Below are 21,916 nucleotides of genomic sequence, written 5' to 3'. Positions count from 1 at the left end.
TTTATTTTCTGTAAAAGGGAACCGCAACCATGATGGCGCTATTATCTGTAAAACGATTCGCACGGCTGCTCATCTCTCTACTCCTCAATCCAACAGCTTTCTTAAACGGGCTAGGCTTCCTTGGCAAAACAACACGCTTTCGTTATTGAGGAAAAACAGTCTATGGCACCGCTTTAAAAGATCTCCTGATCATGATCATTTGTTATTGTGCAAAAGGCAAATGCTCTATTCAGAAAGGAATTACGAAAATCAGAGGCACGTAGTTTCGAACTTTTTTCGAAAAGAATTCACAGAAACACACCAATGAAAGTTGCGTGAAACAAAATGGAAATTAAAATCTGAACGAAATTTCTGCCATCTGCACTGCCAATGGAACTTTAACTGACGCACATGAGATTTCTAATTACTTTGGAAAAATGTTTTGCGAACACTTTTCTGACAGCAACTTTTCCAGTCCTTTCATCGAAAATAAAAGGACTCAAATTTCTCTTTCAAATGGTATTGACAGATGTGCCACCTTCCTGGAAAATTGCATATCTATCTTAGAACTTGAAAGTTGTCTCTCCAAATCAAAAGGGGAGACACCTGGTCTAGACCACATCTCCTACTAAATGATCAGTGTTCTGTCTAATTCAAGTAAAAAGTAATTACTGGACTTATATAATACGATATTTTTGACTGGCCAGTTGTTCTAATTCCTAAGTCAAAAATGTCTCCATCGCATCGGGTTATCGCCCAATCTCTTCCATATTTTGCCTCTCCAAAGTATTAAAAAAGATTACGGCATCTAGATTATCTTGGTTTCTTGAGTCCAATAACCTGATTATAAAGCAACAATTTGTTTTCAAGAAGAGGAGAGGGTACATCGACGCTCTTTTACATATTGATTATTTTACAAGGAATGCAATTTCCGAACGAAATTATGTAACAATTCCCTCAATTGATTTCGCAAAGTTGGTCTGCATGTTATCTTAAGACTCTTGAAATCATGGAGTGTTGGAACGAAATAAATTAGTGCTCGTTAATTCTTGCATATTTGGAATACTTTAATGACCTAACTGCAGCTTATTAATAAGTAGAATTCACACAAGTATGTAGGCGTATATGATGTCTACCTAATAGCAGGCATGTTGTCAACGGATTGCAACATGTTTACAAAGAGAACTTAACATGTTTCCTTGGGAAAATATAAGGCATATTTATGTAAAGACATATTTATGTATGTGGATTATTATGTGCACGTGTTCTTGAGACATAGAAAAGAATAAGGAAATATACATTTCTTTTTTCTATTTTTTTTCTTTATACATAGATTACCAAAGGTTTGCGCGGGAGAGGGCCGATATCACAGTTGATGGGGAGGGACCGGCATAATCAGTAGAATTTTTTTATGGAAAACTGCCGTAAAGTTGTAAATGAACCAAAAACAGTAGGATTTTTATAAGAAAAACTACCAGGAAATCGTATATCAATCAAAACCAGTACAATATTTATATGAAAAACTGCCATGAAAATTGTATATCAACCATAATCAGTAGAATTTTTATAAGAAAAACTGCCTGGAAGTTGTGCATGAACCAAAAACAGTAGAATTTTTATAAGAAAAACTGCCTGGGAGTTCTATATGAACCAAACAGTAGAAAATTTATATGAAAAACTGTCAGGAAATTATATATCAACCAAAATCAGTAAAATATCTATATTGTAATGAGTCTTGGGCACGGTAAACTCAGCCAGTCCAGGACTCTTTCCAAGAATATTTATAAAGATTACTTGGACCTTCGGTTTTGGTTTTACGTTTTTATTTATTTAAATTGCAAGGAGATTATAGTATTTACGCGAATTTTAAGAGGCATCGGAGGAAACCACCGTGGTGACCCTACTTTTCTTTAGCGTTCCTCTTAATACTTCCTACGGGCTATTATTATCATCCACGTTTGCGTATCGCGAGTTTCTACAAAAGACAAGAATACGTCGCGAGTGTTGTAGCAGCCAATCTCGGCCTGTGGGGCCACTCGTCCGTCCCTAATTGTTTCACGTCGCAAGAATAAATGTCCATCAGTCACTCAGGGTTGGTGGTTAAGCTAAACCTGCCATCCCCTAAGTAAAAAAAAAAACCCCTTCAGTAAAAGTCGACTAGTTGTGTCCGTGATCACGTGGCTGCTACTGCACAACTGCAAGGCTGAGCGTGGTGCGACACGCTCTTTTATAGTCGCGATCACCATCGCTATCCCGTTACAAAGTTGCTTTGACTTGCCTATGAGTTACAATGTTATTCTTACATATCTATCCTTAACGGATAGATCCGATCAAAATGGTCATCACACGCTCAAAATAGCATACATTCCAAATAGCACACAATCATCAGCCTCGATTAGTGACTTTTTCAAGAATACACAAAATAAAATTGATCTGCCTTATATATTCGCTCTGGCTCAAAATAGAATGGTAAATTATCGCAAATCCCTTGGGTGTAAGAGTTGGAGCCTGAATGACGTCGAAACTGTACAACTCATACTAGTGCTAACAAGGGTAACGGTATTAGTAACGATGCGAAGGAAGGAGATACGGTTATCATTCTGGTATCTACAAGCAAACTCTTATTTGCAATGGCGAAAATCTCGCAAATTTGCTTTTTAGACAATCTTATCAACAAAAACCAAGGAGTATGCAGTCATCAACGACGATTCATCACAAATACAGCAAACACATTATTATTAACATAACAAAAGTTAGCTCCTTTCATATTCTTTATCTAACTTATTAATTATTAGAGTAATAACTTCAGCTTTAGTTGGAGCTATTGGAGTGTTAAACCAAGCATTAATTATAATAAATGGACTTACCTGAGTTTAGTTGAGTGGACTATTTCGAATAGTTTTATTTCGATGTTCTGGTAAGGTTTTATTTTTTTGAGAATAAACCGATTTTAGTCAATTTCTTATATATTTGGGAATATTAAATTTGAATCACTTTCAATTTCTTTCCCAAGTCAAGGGATTCAGAATCACTTTCAATTTAGTTCACTTTATTTCAGTTTTTTTGACCAATTTTGTTCAGTTTTTTTCCACAACTTTGTTCAGTTTTTTTCACAATTTTATTTCAGTTTTTTTCCACAATTTTGTTCAGTTTATTTCCACAATTTTATTTCAGTTTTTTTAACCAATTTTGTTCACTTTTATTTCAGTTTTTTTAAACAATTTTGTTCAGTTTTTTTCCACAAAGGACATTTTGCTAAGCATTGACTTATTGACTTGAGATAGACCCATCTAGATAGACCCATCTTTTATTATACTGAATGATATTTTGGAAAGAGGTGAAAAACAAAATTTTCATATTGCATAATATTGGGTGGCAAATTCTTTCGCTATTTTGTAGAATGAAAGTCGAAGGCGATATCTTCATGTTTTGGAATGGGAAAATGTTTGAAACTGGCCAACAGTTTACATACTTTATTTGCGTTATAAAGGTGTTAAAGAAATTAAGTTTTGGTACACTATAATATTGTGTAGGTGCTGTACAGGTACTACATTGTAGCCCAAAAAATATACGTCCAAGCTTTTGTAGACTTATCTACTATTCTTTATGAGTAATGAGTAAAAAACCAATTTGTATCCCTTTTGAACAACAGACGTGTCCTATTTACGTGGACCGATTTTTGTCATTTTCAATAGCAAACTGTCTGTAAGAATTTCCAATGCGCCTGCCAATTTTGAAGTTCACCAGCAGAGTGTATACAACAACAGATATTACTCAGACCGAGAGACATACGCGCTTAAATCGATTCAGAATTTGATACTAGTCAATAATATGTATACTCTGTGGAGTCTTCTTCCTTCTTTCTGGGCGTTGGAAACGTTCCAAATATAATAATAAATATACCTTATGTAGGATTGGCATAAAAAGACGGAGGAACAGTGCAATGAAAGTTTTACAAAAGTTACGCAAAAATTGTGAAATGTCAGAACTGGAGAAATACTGCAATGAAAGACAAAAGAGTTATTGCAAAACGTAAGGAACATATAACGAAGACGGCAGTAGTGTTCAAACAGATCTACAGTTCTTGGCATAGTAAATTAATATATGGCAATCCTAAATTGTGTGAACAAAACCAATTTTTTGAAATTTTTCAATTGTAAAAAAAAGTGTATTCAAAAAGTCAAAAAAAAAAAAAAATGGAACGGTCTCTTTTGTAGGATCCTACACCAGAAACTAAGTGGCTCTTTATAGGCTTTTTTTAACAACCCTAACTTCGTACATTCTTTTTAGGAAAAGCTTCAGATCGAGGTTATGACGATATCGAGAAAGAGGACACTTACAACGTAATTCATAGTAAGTTGTTTTTAAAATTTGTGAAGAGACAACATTTAAGTTAATTTAAGTTAATCCAAAATTTTTCAGCTTTGGCGCCATCTAATCAGTGTAAAACTGAGCTATGTAACAATTATGATTGATATGAAGATGACGATGACATTTTTGCTTCCACAAGCACCCAAGAAATCCTACATCAAGATGTGAAGGTGAATAATAATTTTCCCCATACGTCTAAGTTGCCAGTAAATAAGCAGATAACCCAGGGTATGGCATTGATATTCCTCATATTTTATTATGCTTATTATTTTATTATTTTTTTGATTGGCTTTAAAGGTAACCAAAGAGACAATATTAGTGGGTACTCCAAGAGCTTGGTGCTGAGAGAAACTAATGTTGCATTTCTTCAAAAAGCTAGCGGAGAACGAACGAAGTTGGGAGAAGATAAAAACGCAGTTAAGGTGAGTGTAATTTCTATCGAAAACGAATCGGAAGAAGTGAAAAGTAAAGTGAATCGAGATGAAGGGGGCAAGATGAATAATCCGGAAAGTTCGCTTGTTTCTGCTGGTTTTCAAACAGCGAATGGCAAAAAAATATCCACACATATCCATATAGCCACATATCCGTACAAAATATTCTACGAGAATTTCAAGACAATTTGCAAGACACGAATTATGAAACTGAACTAAAAGACATAAAAACTCGGATGTCGATTAAAAGTATAGAGTCCAAGTTTGGAAAAACTGCAAACAGCAGTGCGCAAATAGCAAGCAAAACAGGCAAAACATTTAAGCATTCTACACGAGTAAATGAAGCTTTTATTGAAAATTGAACAGAAGGAATGGAAAATAAAGTTGCCTTTAAAATACATCAAGATAATGTTGGCAAGGCCATTAATCCGGGAAGTTCGCTTGTTTCGGAAGAAAGAATGAACGAATATCCCAGTAGTAACAGATTGTCAGCAGCTGCTCCAGTTCTGTGTCGCAAAAGGCTTTTATCGTTGTCATTAAACCCAAAATTTAATGATAGGCCACCCCCCCCAACTTTGTGAGACACTCAATAGAAACACACGACAAACCGAGACTACCACGCCAGAATTAGGAGAGTTTATTAATAATGCTGTTGAAACACGTACACCAGGCGTCAATAGACCAAAGAGGGGGCGGCTCTAGGGCTTAAAACTTACTGGCATTAGTCCAAAGAAATAAATACTACTTTACTCATTGTGTAAAAGTAACGGAAGCCATTTTTTGAATTCAAGAACGTCTCGATATCTTTTTTCATTTAAATTAGTTTTGCATTTTATTTAATTAATAACTTTTGGATGTATTTTTCTTATCCTCGGTTTCTTGTATCTTTTTGCTTTCTTATGCTTTTTTCTTATTTAATGATTTTCTTATTATACTATTATATATATATATATATATATATACTATTATACTATTTTATATTACATTGTATACATGCAGGTAGTTTGAATAAATTTGAAATCTTTTATTTAATTGTACGAAAAACAGTAACTTGTTTACATATAATTTTTGCTTAAATATACATTTATATATATAAGATTATATATTATATAAAAGCACTTGTATGAATATATGATAAGAATTAACAGAAAATGTTCAAATTACTGAGAAGAGATACTTTTAATATTTTAATACAAGACCCCGAATACGACGATAAGCATTTCAATAAATAAATGGTATACAATATTTTAATGCGTGCTACAAAGGATGAACTAATCTGAAATCTTTTGGTAAAAATGGCAAAAATTATATGTAAACAAGTTACAATTAAATGTAATATTGCTAATTAGGCTCCGGCAACTCTGGATGTGTAAAAGCATTGCGTATATATATATATATATATATGTGTATGTACATATGAAACATAATAATAATAAAGAATTAATACCACACACATCTTAATCCACCACATACAAGGTCTGTGCCCTATTTACTCTTTTGCTGAAAAAAAACTATTTTGAACAAATTGTTCATAACTATGCCAAGAACTGTAGATCTGTTTGAACACTACTGCCGTCTTAGCTAAATGTTCCTTACGTTTTGCAATAACTCTTTTATAGTCGCAATCACCACCGCTGGTCCGTTACATGTATGTTCTATACTTGCTTACATTGTGGCGATATTCTTATATATTCTTATACATCGAACGTTACGTATGCTATCTTAGGTTGGCTTCAACGTGTTTGCCCTTCTCTATGTGGCAACCTCAGCTCCGACTTGTATGAAGATACTTTCCTTAGTGGGTTTTTGCCAAACCTTTCATTTATAACTTATGTCTATCCGCCTGAGTGGCCGAGTAGGCAAGAGTCTCGACTAGTAACTCAATAGTCGTGGGTTCAAACCTCAAGTGCGGTAGAGTTTTTAATAAAAGCCGATAGCCCTAGATGCTAGTGCTTTAAGACTTTAGTCTTAGAATTTATTCTCTGGCTAAATTTATAATAATAATAATAATAATAATAATAACTTATGTCTATCTTATTGTTATGCTTGTTTGTCTGCGTATGCTGATGTGAAATACTAATCGTTAGGTATGTGAATATTTTCCAGTCAGTCAGGGCCGTTAGGTCTGTGCTTGCAATATTTTTACATCGGTAAAGGGTTTTTTCCCCTCTTATGTTTTTACCCTATGTGTGCATTTACGCGTTTTCCTACCTGCGAATACTTTGAATGCTTTTATACATTTTTATATATTTTATGTATAGCCTATATGCGTTTATACAGCCTTATACATTTTTTAGATGGTCATATGCATTATTATGCATTTTTGCATGGCCTATAGGCGTTTATGCATTTTTATACATTTTTATATGGTCGTGTGTGTTTATACAGTTTTGTACATTTTTACATGGTCGTACGTGTTTATACATTTTTATACATATGTGTTTATACATCTTTATACATTTTTGCATGGCCTATAGACGTTTATACATTTTTATACATTTTTATATGGTCGTGTGTGTTAATACAGTTTTGTACATTTTTACATGGTCGTATGTGTTTCCTGCGTTTAAGGGGGAGACAATGACCATGTTTAGAGCAAGGGACCGTACACGGACAAATTGGACTGACTGTTTGGAGACTGTGGGTAGACATTTGTGCGAACGGACCTGTATTCAGTAAGGAAGCAAGCGCTTCTTTACAATATGAAAAAACGAAGTTGTATATCAACCATAATCAGTAAAATTTTTATAAGAAAAACTGCCTGCGAGTTGTATATCAACCAAAAACCAACAATTTTTATATGAAAAACTGCCAGGAAGTTGTATATGAACCGAAAATAGTAGAATTTTTATAAAACTTTAAAAGAATCTAAAGTTCACTATGGTTTTTATATCAAATTAAGAAGTGCTAATAGTAATTTGAAATATTTATTCATGAATGTTTAAACAACGTTAGACAATACATAGAAGACGTGCAAAAACTGCGAGAAGAATTAAGTGCCTTAATAATACAAGATTTGAGTAGAGTGAACAGTCAAGAGCTATTAGAAGAACCAACATACATGGGTTTATTTCCGGAAACTCACAAATAGGCTTGGTGGTAGTGTATTTTAGTATTTCGATTTTAAGATTGGGAGAACAAGTAAGATATAATATAGCGATGACATTTTCGTTATAAATTTTTTGTTATTTCTATATCATTAGTTAATGTATTTCATAATTGCATATATTAGCTCTATAAGTAATACACTTCTAAAAAGAAAAAATATTCATCGTTAACAGTTGGTTTGTTTGTTTATTTATCATAGAGGGTGTTATTTTTCGGATTTTAACGAATTTTCACAATTTGAACGAAACACGATCGAGATAAGAAGGATTGTCAACTATCGGTCCGGCCGCGAACGAAAGTTATCTTTCAAATACTTGATTACCCCCCGGTTCAAGCTAGATATGTATACAATACAATAAACAAGACATGTTAGTCAACTATGCTGTGAATTTGTGTTACTTTACATTAAACATTAATCTAACATTTTTAATGCTAATAAATAAGATATTATCATCCTTCATATTTATTTATTTAATTTAATTTAAGCTTTTATTACTTGCATTATAAAAATTATTATCAGGACAAAAAGAAAAAAAAGATTTAATATGTTAACCGTATCCTGATAAGTTCAGATGGAAATAATCTATAAATGCCTTCAATCACAATATGAAGAAGCCCGAAAAAGGGAAAAATGATAATACTTTTTAACACTATTCAATATATATACACAAATAAACAATTAACTATTATGTAATTATCAATTAACTATTAATTATTCTATTAATATAACTGACTAATTAATAGCTAAGTTTGAATTAATTAATAGATAGTTTAAGCACCAGTCATTCCTAATAACTCATTTAACGATGGTATGGTAATCAGAACTACGATTAGATCAGAGAAGAACCGTTAAATAATTCACATAGTTTCCCCAAGTGGAATGTGCACAATATTTTTAATCTGATAGGTATATGTAGTCTAGATAGTATTTGTAAGTAACCAGATAAAATAATCTTAAACAACAGTTTAGACAAATGGAAAATGTATAGTATTTCTAACGATCTTGTGGATTAAACTCAAACCATGCATAGGGCCCATTATATAATTTGAAGGGTATACGTAGACGTCACTGTAACTTATGATATGTGCGACATTGAGGAAGCTTAAAGAGGTCATAACTTTCACTGCGTCTTTTAGGGATGTGAAGATCCATCCGATCAAATAGAAATGACGAATTCACAGAGCCTTTTATCATTTTAGAGACGTAGGTAACTTCTAATATTTTGCGTCTCCCTGGGTATTAGGGCAACCAGTTTAAGCGCATATGATGGCAAGATAAGTGAGGCATTCCAACGCAATGTACAAAGATCAAATACAAAAAATTCTTTGTACACCGACCCCATTAAATCGATGTGTGAGTTGTAAGTCGGTACCATAACCGAGTATTCTTACACAGGTCTGACAAGCGAAGTAAACAGGCGTTTAGTAACATAGAGATCTTTAAATTCCTTAGTCCAACTTCGATTTAAAAATGCAAGCTTTAATATGATGGTGAAATCGCTACTTGAGATTCAGTAAAAAACCAAGGTCACTAAAGAACTGCATGTTCGTAGTTATCAATAACATAATGCGAATGCAATTCGTAACACCAAGCAAACGAAAACTTACTGCATTTACTTCGATTAAGTGGCATGCCATTAGTGGCATACCAGGCGTACAATGCATTCAAGTTTAACTGGAGGAGTCCAACATTTGAATGAATTAACTAAGCGGAAAATTAGAATGTGCGAGTGCTTAATAAATAATAAAATAAAAAATAAATAAATAAAATAATTTACATTCCAATAAAGCAACCCATTCAGCGTTAACAAAATTGTTGGATGAAATGGGTGGTCGGGCAATACAAAGAGATTTTCATGAAGAATGATAATATCCATACTGTTGTAAAAGTCAAGGTCCACGATTCTGCCATTAGAATTGCAGAAGTTCCGAAGCCAGACGCGTAATCATCAACAAAATATATTGTTTATTGATGAATGTAAAAACATTTAAAGAATAAAATCGTAATGTCCACATATCTGCATAGGTTTTTTCCCTTTTTAGCCATTGTTTTTCTTTCTTTTATATGATTTTAATTAGAAAGGGAAAATATACAAGCTGGTTGAATTTCGAAAATTGTGTAAATTATATCTTATGCATGTATTCATACCTAACTAACTATGTTGGATTAACAATGCTTTTAGCATTATTTAGCTTTTCCAGCGATGGCAATAAAATAAGCGTGGAAATTCAGTTAAAAATGAAAAACAGCCATATAATGTATAGAAAATAAGTCATGATAGCAACGTTCGAACTCTTTCTTTACAATCGAGATTATGTTGTACGCTTTAGCGTAGGGAAAACAACAAGTAATGAATTATCAAGGAGAAATATCGAATTAAATCTGAAAGAAATGGTATTTTTTCAAAATTGACGAAAGGGGTAATCAGATAAATGTTTTTTTATTTTTTTAAGATTTATTTATTTAAAACCTCCTTTGTCTCTTCATATTTACGGCATTAATTCTTCAAGTGTGAGCGTTGTTTAGCGTTATATTTCACCAGCTCAGGACGAAGAACAAGCAACCTATACCAAAAAGGAAGAAAAACAAGCAATTATTTCGTAATAGTTTCAATTTAGTTCTAATATTGTATAGAAAATAATCCATGGTAGTTGCATTCGAAAGGAAAAATATAACAAACCACAAGTGATATGTGGTCCAAATTCACTATGATTGATTTAAAAAATACAAAGTTCAATTTTTAAAGCAAATTACTATTATATTCCTGAAGGAAGTGTGTGTACATCTACGCAAATACAACGTAGCACGTTTCAGATTGCTTATTGGGATTATTATGGCTTTTATATGTTTTATGATTGGCAGAAAAGAGAAAACTGAGCAAAACGCGATAACAGCTATAGGAAAGCTGATGCAATCTTATTGCGGCAGTGCAAAAGCTGCGACAGTCTCATATTAACGTGGGTAGTTATTAAGCTGAAAAGACTTAAGATTACAAATGTCGAATACAAGTATCGCATCTTACCTTTACCTATGGACAAGTTTTTTGACAAAAGTACCATATAACCAGAAATCTATAGCTAATAAGCTATTGGGGATGCTTTCGGTTTCAATACCGATACCCTGTCAGCTTTGACATTAGAAATCCGATTAGGATGAAATTTTATGTTCTTTACATCAGGAACTACGACAACAACCCGAGAAAGGAAGAGGCAATATTATAATGTCTGATTATAATTAAATTAAAAGCAAACTTAACTAAAATACACCAACTGAGGTCACTGTTTTTGTTTTTCTCTACTATATTCTATAATAAAATGAGGCAACCATTTATTAAACATAGGTTTGTTCATTCCATTTTCTTTATAGTACGATTGTCGCATTGCGCAATGTCTCGTACAATCCCATCTAACTTCTTAGAAAATGCTTCAAAAGAGAGCTTTTGTTGTACTCGCTTACGACCCTTGGCCCCCACGTGCATGTGTAATTGTGCTTGTTGAGTGTTGTGTAACACAGTGTTGCAAACTTAGCTGAAATCGAAAAAGGAATGCTGTAGTAATAGAAAATGAATGAACGAGAAAAAAAAGGAAGAAGAAGACGAAAAAATTCCAAATGCGCTTTTTTAACAAAGCAAGTTAATTCCCCGAGATGAAGTAACTTTTTTGCTGCAAAGAGATTGAGGAGACGGTCATAGAAGCTAAAGAAATCTGTAATACCATCAAGCCTGTGACATGTAAAGATTAGATGCTTAGCAGACACGACAACATTGCAAACTTCTCAAACATCACATGGTATAGCGCGAACCATTTTTAAATAAACTTTATCATAAGTGTGGCCACTCATAAGCCTATAAAGAATTTTGATTTGCCAGGAATTAAAAAAAGATATAGAAAAGGTTTTTATTTATAGAAAAGGCGATTGGATTTAACGCGTGCGATTTCTTTAAATTCGTCGTTTAACTGTTGAAGGATGTGGTTGCGAATTGCCCGAATTGCTTCATTAGGAGTGTATTTGACGGACAAAATTATCCCATCAACACGAGCTCTCCCTGCATGAAAGTCGGCTTTTAAATTAAAAAAAAAAACCGCAGTGGCCAGGTACCCAAACAAGGTGACAGTCATCCACTTGAGTCTCATGCAACATCTTATGAAAATCTCACACATAGTGATTCTCCGCATCTGTTTTAGTTATTAGAAGTAGAGCTGAGTTCCTATCAGAAAAAAGAACGAACCTTTTGATACCATTAGAGATAGCAACCTTAAAGCATGTCTGATGGCGAGCAACTCAATAAAAGTTGAGGAAAGTTCCTCCGGCACTTTAACTCAATGTACTGTTTTAGATAGATGTTTCACAACCGAGAAGCCACATATGTTATGTCCGGCGGAACCGTTGTTGGCATATATATCGTAGTTGTTGTTGTAATAAAAAAGGAGCTTTTCTTGGCATAACATCTTGATACAAGAGAAGTTGACGTTTTGCTTTGAGGTAGAGATCGATTCGAGAATGTTCATGAAGACTCTACATTTGTTAGTAGTGAAATTCAAGGCAGGAATTGAGTCTATCTTGAGTTTGATGATGTTACATCCAGATTGACAGTCTTTGAAGGCTTTCTCATAATGCCTACGAAGGGTTAAGCTGTCTTTCATGCAATTGCAGATATGGTTGAAGTGGTAGCAAGTAAGGTCATATAAAACATCAAGAAACTCTCATATATTTAACCATTAGAGATAGGAAAGAAGTAGATCTGATCATCTGACCGTACTCCAAATAACACTGGGAACCTTGAAATCCCCCAATATCAAAAACTTATAGTTAAACACTGATATTACAATCAGTTTGAATATGATCAGCAAACGACATATAAGAATGAAAATCCGAATAAGGAAGAACATAGGCAGTAAGTGACGTATAAAGAGACTTACTTATATGAGTGTACTTACATTCCTTCGCTCATCTTTTTCAAAGGCTAAACGCGACTTTGCTTTATTTGTTGAGGATCCTACACGTAAGTTAAATTTTAATTTTGAGTCAAGAACATTCGAAACTAGCGAGTTGCGTATATAATGCCTTATACGACTCTCTTGTGGGACGCCGGACGTTACTGGGCACCCAAGGTAAGTTCGAATTAAAAGGTACTCTCCGAGCGCGCTGTGAGACGAGTACATCAAGCCACGCGATTCCCATGGCGAACTATACAAGGGCATACAGCCTATCTGTCCCCAGTATGGAGGATCTGGAAATTGGAAAGTTTTTGTTACTTTGTGTCAAACTTACCATTCTTGAGCAATGGTCATAATTTAAATCTCCAACATTACTTTATAAAATCAGCTTGTTAAGTAACAAATAACTGTCAAATGAATTGTCAAGCAAAATGCGTTTTTAAAAAATAGAACAAAATGTGGGGGATGGTTTTGATGTCTTGTGTTAATCTGAGAACTAATATATTATTGCGTCTTATGACAATAAAGACAGTGCCCAAGTTTAAAAAAATGCTAATTGTTGTTTATATATATAAATGCATGAAAATATATATTTCTTTGCCAAATAAAGACTCCGTTCTCCCAGTTTCTTGACGGCTTGTACACTTTCCATAATTCTAATCACATAATCTATTCTTCCTTTATTTCTAATCTTATAATCTATTTCATCTAAAGACTGAAGCATGCTTTGGTGATGTCCACTTCTGTTTAATAATTTGTAAACATCACATCCCACAAGTCTCTTGCTATTCATGACAGCTCACAATGTTACAATAATAAAAACCACAAGGTTGCTTTCAGAGCAACAAATTCACAGGGGGATAATAAAAATAAGTACAACCCAGCTTTGAAAACTCAGAAAAATTATCAATTGCTTTCCACGAATATTCCCAGAAATACCGTGAAGTACAACAGAAATATTTTGAAAATGTTTACACTACAATAGAAGAATTTATAATTCAATTGCAATCTACTCAAACGAACCAGGGATATCCCTTTTACCAGATAGATTATGCATTCATTACAAGAAGCCTAAAGAAATAAAGTTAGGAGCTTAACGGGAAATAATTGTAATATGCAGCAGCGAATTTGTTTGTATGCATTTATGAATATGTGGAGATTTTAATGCTACATGTTGCCGATTGCAAATAATGTTTTTAAGCACATTTTAAAATTACAAAAAAAAATTGATAAATAACCTTAAAATTTAAAATAATCGATCATCACTTGCCTTTTTTTCTTCTTGTTTTATTGCTTATTCAGATAGTGGTAGAGATGCCATATAAATTATTAAATACCTATTTATACGTATATACATATGTACCGAATCGTTAGTGCATCCTTGCATTATTATAGCAATTCCGATTGAAATTTGTAGACTTTACAGTTTCTGCAATTACAACGCTAACTGTTGGCAGTGCTACCAACTTTACCATCGACGTGTGCGTGTGTGTAATATTTGCAAAACGTCTAGAAATTCTGCCCGTCATTTTATAGCGTTTTCATTTATCGGTACGGTAGAGTTTTCTTTTTTTGGGAAAGATTTTTTAAAAAAGTTATTTTGTATTTGGAAAGAAGTTGAAATTGTGTGGATCGCGATATTTTTAAAATTTTTTAAGAAATAAAAGTATCAAAAGAAACTGTGTGAAAATAAAAGGCAATGCCGACATCTGAGGTTCTAGTAAACAAAGTAATTGTTCATCCTTTGGTATTGTTGTCTGTAGTCGACCATTTCAATAGAATGGGCAAAATAGGTAATCAGAAAAGGGTGGTCGGTGTTTTATTAGGTTGCTGGAGAGCTAAAGGTGTTTTGGATGTATCGAATAGCTTCGCAGGTTAGTATAAGTACGTTCAATGATATTCGAATTTAACTTCAGCGGTCCTCTTATTTGGTTTTTTACGCACAGTCCCTTTTGACGAGGATGACAAAGATAAGTCAGTATGGTTTTTGGATCACGATTACTTGGAAAATATGTATGGAATGTTTAAGAAAGTGAACGCAAGAGAACGTGTTGTTGGTTGGTATCACACTGGCCCCAAATTACATCAAAATGACATAGCTATTAACGAATTAATTAGACGTTATTGTCCTAATTCAGTCCTAGTCATAATTGACGCTAAACCCAAAGACTTGGGATTGCCTACAGAAGCGTATATAGCCGTGGAAGAGGTGCACGATGATGGTTCACCTACCAGCAAAACATTTGAACATGTACCCAGTGAAATTGGTGCAGAAGAAGCCGAAGAAGTGGGTGTAGAACATCTATTGCGAGATATTAAAGATACCACTGTCGGCAGTCTATCACAGAAAATCACTAATCAACTTATGGGTTTGAAAGGCCTTAATGCTCAACTTAGTGACATTAAAAACTATCTGACACGCGTGGGCGATGGTAAAATGCCAATCAATTATCAGATCGTTTATCAGTTGCAAGATATCTTTAATCTGCTGCCGGATATCACCAGTGATCAATTTACCGAAACTATGTATATTAAGACTAATGATCAAATGTTGGTTGTGTATTTAGCCTCAATGGTACGTTCGATAATTGCTTTACATAATTTAATCAACAATAAACTGACCAATCGGGATGCTGAAGAAGGTAAAGGAAAAACGGAAGAGAAAAGCAAGGATAATAAAGACAAAGAAAATAAAGAGACTAAGGATAAGAAAAGTGAAGAGAAATCGGACAAAAGCAAGGATGAGCCGATTGGCAAAAGTGGCAAAAAATAGGAACGGAGGGGAAAGAGAAAGAAGTCTCGCCATAAAAAGAAACAGTGATTGAAATACCCTGTTGCAAGCGGGCGGGTTCTTTTAAAAACGTTTAGCCATAATTACTGCAATTAACACTTACTTTCCACACACATAAATTTACAAATTGCTGTTTAAAGAATTAGGAAATATGTCCTTATCACAATATCCTGTCCTCCCTATCACATACGAAGAGAAGTTTATTGCTTTACACTAATACAAACTAAATGCGAAAAATACTGCTTATTTATAAATTTCAAAAAGCAAAATTAATAATCACTCAAGAAACTGTTAGCACTATCACAAAAAGCGACAACAACACATTGTGAACAAAACCAAAAGAAATGTTTTAACAGCTTGAATAAAAAAGTAAGACTAGAGTGGGTGTTTGCAATATGTGCGAATTTGTTGCTAAAGTTTAAAAACACGATGGAAATTTTTCATCTTTTAATTAAAAAAATATACGAAGTGGAAAAAGATAGAAATTAATCCAAAAAAAAAAATGCGTTTAACTTCGTGCCCCCTGAAAGAAATTACGAAAATTAAAATATTTTCAACTTTATTTACTGAGACAAATAGTCGAAAAGCTGTAAAATTTTATAGCCACGTTAGACTTGACAATGAATGTGAAGATATTTATTTTGCCTCCTTCCTGGTCAGCGATTACTGATGGACGTTTTATGTTAAAATTATTGCTCATGGAAAGACGTTTACTTATCAAAATGTACTTTCTGGCTTTAAAAGTATGCCGAAGACTTGCGGATTAAATATCACTGTACAAAGTGAAATCAAGGCTTATCAGGTTTTTTTTCTAATATCGTATATTCGTAAACTTTTTCGTGCTAAATCGACATGAGTATGCAATTTTTTTATATTGTCTACGTCTCTTAAGAGGAAAGTCTGGGAAAAATATTGCATATGAATTCTTTTCTCAAGATATAGAACAAGTAGGAAGTAAGACAATATCGCTTTTTGAACGCTACATTATATAACTCCATATATTTCTTAAACGAGGAGAAATTAGTTGATATAAAGTATATTATTTTTTATTCAATTTTTAGAAAAAAAAGTCTCATAAATAACTTTGAATATCATATCAATATGGCGAATTGAATTGAAAAAAAAATACGCTCAAGTTTATGCTACACGTACCTTAATTTGATAACGTTGTCGTGTCTTCTTTATCATTTCCAATTTCTTCTCGGATGAGCTTTATGTTGTGGTTGTAATAGAATCTTGATAACTGAAACCTTTGGTGCCGTCGAATGTAGTGCCGGTATTACATTTGACATCGGTCTAAAATTAAAACACACTCACTTCCATTGCGAAGTACGAATCGAAATACGTATAAAAGTATAACATACGGGCTCAAGAAGACCACCACCATTGATTGAAAAATCCGAAAATACATCCGGCGAAGTCTATGCCCATTATAACTTTAATGGCTGCGCCAGCCGAAAGGAATAATATGCTCAGTAGGATATCAGAAGCACATACGTAAGCTAAAATCGCCATTATCGCACCTAACTAAACGCGCAATGAATATTGTTTTTATCTCGTCAAATTAGTGAGTATTTATATTTACCGCTCCTAGCAAAAGATCGCCTTGAGCAGTTACAGACTTTTACAAAATACTGGCGAAACTGGCTACACACCTGCACTTAAATATAATCCCGAAAATTGCTCCTTACCCAATAGGATAGGTAACTAGCGTTCCACTTGAAAGTATTCGTCTATGCTCTCTAGATCCTATCAGTTGCCAATCTCTTTCACCATTGTTGAACAGTTTTAATTGGGTATTTGCGGTTTAAAGCTGAAAATACTTAAATATATTTGAACATCTTTAGCAGGTAATTTAACTTCTAATAACTTCTATGATGTTTTTGCACCATTGACTCATTTAACTGAACGGGTACGGTGCTTTTTCACAATTTACTGAAAGCAACTTTGTTCTCTTTCTATTCACAAGACATGATACTTTATTTTTAGAATACTACTATTTTGCTATAAGTACGTTAAATGACAAAAAACCTAGGTTTTTGCAATATGAATAATTGAAACGTTCGAAGTCTTTATATTGAAAAGTTCAATTCTAACAAATTCCGCCAAATCCCATTGTTTCTTTAAAGAAGTAATAGAAAGTAAAAAAATGCACTTAGCTCTGAAGATACCAATAGTGGAATATATTCAGTTTTAAACCATCAGAAATTTTATGTTAAATCATCACCCAAATCAAGAAACTCCGTCATTTTCTGTTAAAACCAATAAAAATTTAAAGGTGTTTAAAGAAAATCTTTTTTTTTGATAAAATCTCCGATGATAATACAAATATTGACGATGATGAATTATTGGAAAGCATGGGAATTATTTTAACCTTTCGAGCTTTCATCGCTCCTAATCCTGTCTATAAACTAAAAATTGGAAATTCTGACAATAAAATGAAATACAAATTTTGCAACTTCGCAAATCTCCGAAATACACTGAAAGTGTTCTTCCCATTAACGCGAGAAATAAATATTTGAAAGTTTGAAAAATTTGCAACGGAGATTATTATAATTTTTAATTATTATTTTAAAAATCAATATAATTTGAAAAAATGAAGACGTTGCATACTAAAAAAAAAAGTTTATTTACACGAAAAGATTTAAACGAACCTGCGAGGTTGATAACAGGTAAACATTTACCGAGGAAATGTGCCATTCTCGTGAATGAGGACGACGTTTTCTCTATCAATCAGTCGTGCCAAGAAAAAGTCATTAGTTAACGTAGTGTCAATCCGCAACTTGTTATTTCCATTATTCCAAAGATCTTGAACGTATTTATAATTTGTGTAAAAATGTGGCAAAGTGAATGTAGCTTTAATGGGACAATAATTATGATTCCGTCTATTACCTCTAAAAAGAGTCATTTAACAGTAAGTTATATGTTTTCGCCCACCAATTATTCTCATTTAAAAATAAGTGGTGGTATGTTTTTCCCAACTTACTCTGTTTTTTCTCCCACTTATTCCCATTTAACACTAAATATTATGTTAATTCTTATATTTTCATTTGTTCAGCTTCGTCATTCTCGGCTCACCATTTTTCCTAAACTTTGTTTACATAAGTAACTAGCAGCAGACAGCTATCTTTTACGTTTTTCGGTACGTGGATTTTTGCGCCAAAGAAAAGTTATTATTAAGTGATAATCTAAACTACACCAAACTAAACATGTCAACAGGGCTATCCTTTGTTCAGGCTGTAAAATTATGGAATTTGTTACCACTTCATATCCAAGCAGCTTAAAGTAGTTATTATGGAAGAGGCTCTGGAAAAGCAACTCCCAATTCCGTAACAGCGAAGAGTGATTCATCTGCAGGTTCTAGGAAGATAGGTCCGCGCTTGGTTTTATAAAGCGGTGGTCCAGAGACCTTAATGATCCTTACATTACGAAAAGGCTGTACATGTGTTTGGTTAGAGCTATACTCGAGTTGGTCTCCTTCGTCTAGGTACTATGTACATTCAACTGAATCTGTTCAAAAGCAATTCTTGCTGTTTGCCCTTAGTAATTTGGGTTGGGGCCTCTCTTCTCCCCTATGAAAATAGGTTGCTTCTGTTGTCCTTACCGTCTCTCGAGAAACGTACATTTGTTCTTGGCGTTTCCTTCGTAATCAAAGTAATAAATGGTGCTATTGACTCGCCTGCATTATTTAGTGGAATAAGCTTTAATGTCCCCAACCGCTTCTCTAGGCGCTTTACCTTGGTTAGTCAATTGTAAATATAATTAGGAGCTGTTTCATCCGCTCAGAGTTGTTTGCAAGAACCTAAATGACGTCTATCACTTATTCTCATTATCGGACTCTTTAAAGCCCATTAAAGCAACATTGCCCAATGCGCGTAATTTACCTATGTCGTACTCAAATTAGCTCTTAACCTTTAAAAGTCACGATGAGTCGAAAATTAATTGTTGGCAACTATTTTCGGTTGCCAAGCTTATACATGTTTGCGATGGCTTAGGGGTTTATTTGCAATGTGGTCCGGTACCGGTTGTAAGTGTGCTCCTATGCTGATAGTGTACATGCTTTTTTTTCTTTTTCTTTTTTTTCTTCTTATTTGTTTTATTATACTTATACTAAGTTTTAATATTAATTAACTTAAGATTTACTTTAAGAGTCAGTTGAACTCGACTGTCAATTTGTTTTAGTTGAGCTTCTTGTATAAGTAGAATAAATAAATAAATAAAAAATAAATATAAACTGGAAATCCTGCAAGGCCTTCTAATGTTATCATATTGGTGACATCTTTTAATGACAATTAGCAGATTGGCTTATAAATTTCTCCAATATTTGGTATATTATATTATTCTATATTAACATAAGCGTCGTCACTCGTGAATTCTTAAAGTATAGACCAAACTTAAATTACAAGTAAAATCCAGCATCCTTGATAAAAAAACAGGGCATTCTTATCAGCACGAAAGATTTCATAAGGGATGTATATGGTGGGTATTGAGCGGCCGTCTAATAATATCAACTATTCTTCATCCAAAAACAAGATGCTCAATTTATTCTGCCCTGCCACACTCCACAAAAGTAAGGAAAGAGACAGTGGCATCGAGGTTGTTCGTGTCATCAATGTATGTGTAAATGAAATTCTCATTCACAAAACGATCATAAATCAAATCCTAAAGCCATGATCGGTGTTTAAGTAGTGGAAAACACAAAGGAATAAAAAAAATTAAAAGCGCTTGGCTAGAAATGTGTGGCTAAGCGGCATACTCCATCGCTAAGGCGGAGGCCGAAACGTGTCGGTCGCAAAGTTCAGCGACCGTTGTGTAGATACCGCCTCCGAAGCCGACGATTTACCGAAAACTGAAATACAAGTTTGTGTAGGTTGGCCTACCGCGGGCTCGGGTTGCATATCTCTTTTGGCCATGGTTTACGAAGGACCGCGTTCTTGGTTCTCAGATGACGGCCAACTAAGTCAAGTAATTTGAGAAAAGCAACCTGATTCTAACACTGCCCAGAAAATGTGTTGCGCTTGCGATTAAGAGAAATATAGCGTACGCATCATTTTTTTAGATAAATGTTTTTTACGATTTTGAAAAATGGTTTATTTCGACATTTCTTTTTCAGTTCGTTTTCGAAAGCATTTGGTCCGATGAAACCCATCCAAAGGATTTTCCATTCGGATGGTTGACACATTTCGCTGACATCGTTGGAGCTTTACATGAGACCAATTTTTCATTCTGGGGAGAAAATTATATAGCCACTGCTGGTTTCCGTTCATTAGCTGAATTTGGTTCACCGAGTGCTTCAGAGGCTGAGCTAAGAGGTAAAGGGCCAAGCTTAAGAACTTTAATAAAAGCCGCTAGTCTATGGTATCCTCAGGTAAATACCAACACTTCGTTAACATTTCGTGTCGCTCGTAAACATCATAAGGTTTCTATGATATCTACGTTTTGTTTTGCGCCCGATTGGGTGGTTGGTATAAACGGCATAGATCTATGCATGGATGATTGTTCGTGGAAAGAGGCTTTGGATTTCGATTTGTGTACGTGGGTTGCCGGCACCGTGACGGGCATTTCTTACATGTCGCCGACCTTGGAGACCCAGCCTAGAGAACCAATGTATCGCATTACTACAATGTATCCAGAAAACCCTTGTGCTCCTCTCTATAACCCAATATCTCGTGACATGACGCCTTTGGCCAAATTGTATATTTGAAGAGAAAAATTTTGGCCAGAAATTGTGATGATGATCTTCTGCAAGTTTTGAAGGTTGATGTGTCTGATAACACAGAAGAACAGGATACAAAGAGTGAATAGTTATATGTTAACTAATAACTACCAACTAACTTCAAAATGAACAATTCTGAGGAAATCTAGTTGAGTGCCGTGTAACGGAATATTCTGAAGTCTCACCTTACTCGGTAACTTGGCAAGGGTATTCGCATGCACACCAGACATTATTTACAGTCAGAAAAGGCCGAAGCTGCCATATCACACGACAATTGGTTATGAAAGAAATGCGTGCTGCCGCAATACCAGAAGGCAGTGAAGGTTTAGTCAAGTAATAAATTAAAAATTTTCATTTATTAAACCGTTTGTACATTTGTCAAAAAGTGCACAGGAGGACGAAGACGAAGGAGAAAATTTGACGCAATCAATTTCTTTGGTTAATGAAAATGGTGAAAGAAATAGGCTATGCCAGACAACGCATTTCATTTACCTCTAGGCCTCGTCTTTTTCGCTTTTCTTACGTCTTTCTGATCGTCTCACTGTTACACGAACAGGAACCATCTACTAAGTAATTGGTCTT

At 34.1% G+C, this 21,916-nt stretch overlaps 1 protein-coding gene, 2 long non-coding RNA genes and 1 pseudogene across 3 annotated transcripts; 3 read left to right on the top strand and 1 right to left on the bottom strand.

Moving 5' to 3' along the window:
* Positions 1-4,265: 4,265 nt before the first annotated feature.
* Positions 4,266-4,910, top strand: LOC119641659. Its single transcript, XR_005247868.1, has 3 exons — positions 4,266-4,332; positions 4,402-4,578; positions 4,648-4,910. It is a non-coding gene; the product is annotated as an uncharacterized LOC119641659 (long non-coding RNA).
* Positions 4,911-14,337: 9,427 nt separating this feature from the next.
* Positions 14,338-15,979, top strand: LOC119641661 (26S proteasome non-ATPase regulatory subunit 7). Its single transcript, XM_038040449.1, has 2 exons — positions 14,338-14,701; positions 14,774-15,979. The coding sequence occupies exons 1-2, from the start codon at positions 14,527-14,529 to the stop codon at positions 15,598-15,600; spliced, it is 1,002 nt and encodes a 333-aa protein (XP_037896377.1). The 5' UTR covers positions 14,338-14,526; the 3' UTR covers positions 15,601-15,979.
* A 356-nt stretch (positions 15,980-16,335) lies between these two features.
* On the bottom strand, positions 16,336-19,262 carry LOC119641662. Its single transcript, XR_005247869.1, has 2 exons — positions 17,204-19,262; positions 16,336-17,145 (listed from the first exon to the last, which is right to left on the bottom strand). It is a non-coding gene; the product is annotated as an uncharacterized LOC119641662 (long non-coding RNA).
* Positions 19,263-19,626: 364 nt separating this feature from the next.
* Positions 19,627-21,910, top strand: LOC119641660 (annotated as a pseudogene).
* Positions 21,911-21,916: the final 6 nt, after the last annotated feature.

This window comes from Glossina fuscipes, unplaced genomic scaffold (assembly GCF_014805625.2).
Source record: "Glossina fuscipes isolate IAEA_lab_2018 unplaced genomic scaffold, Yale_Gfus_2 163, whole genome shotgun sequence".
Lineage (NCBI taxonomy): Eukaryota > Metazoa > Arthropoda > Insecta > Diptera > Glossinidae > Glossina > Glossina fuscipes.
Note: the sequence above shows the minus strand (reverse complement) of the source record. Positions and strands in the feature narration are given on the sequence as shown.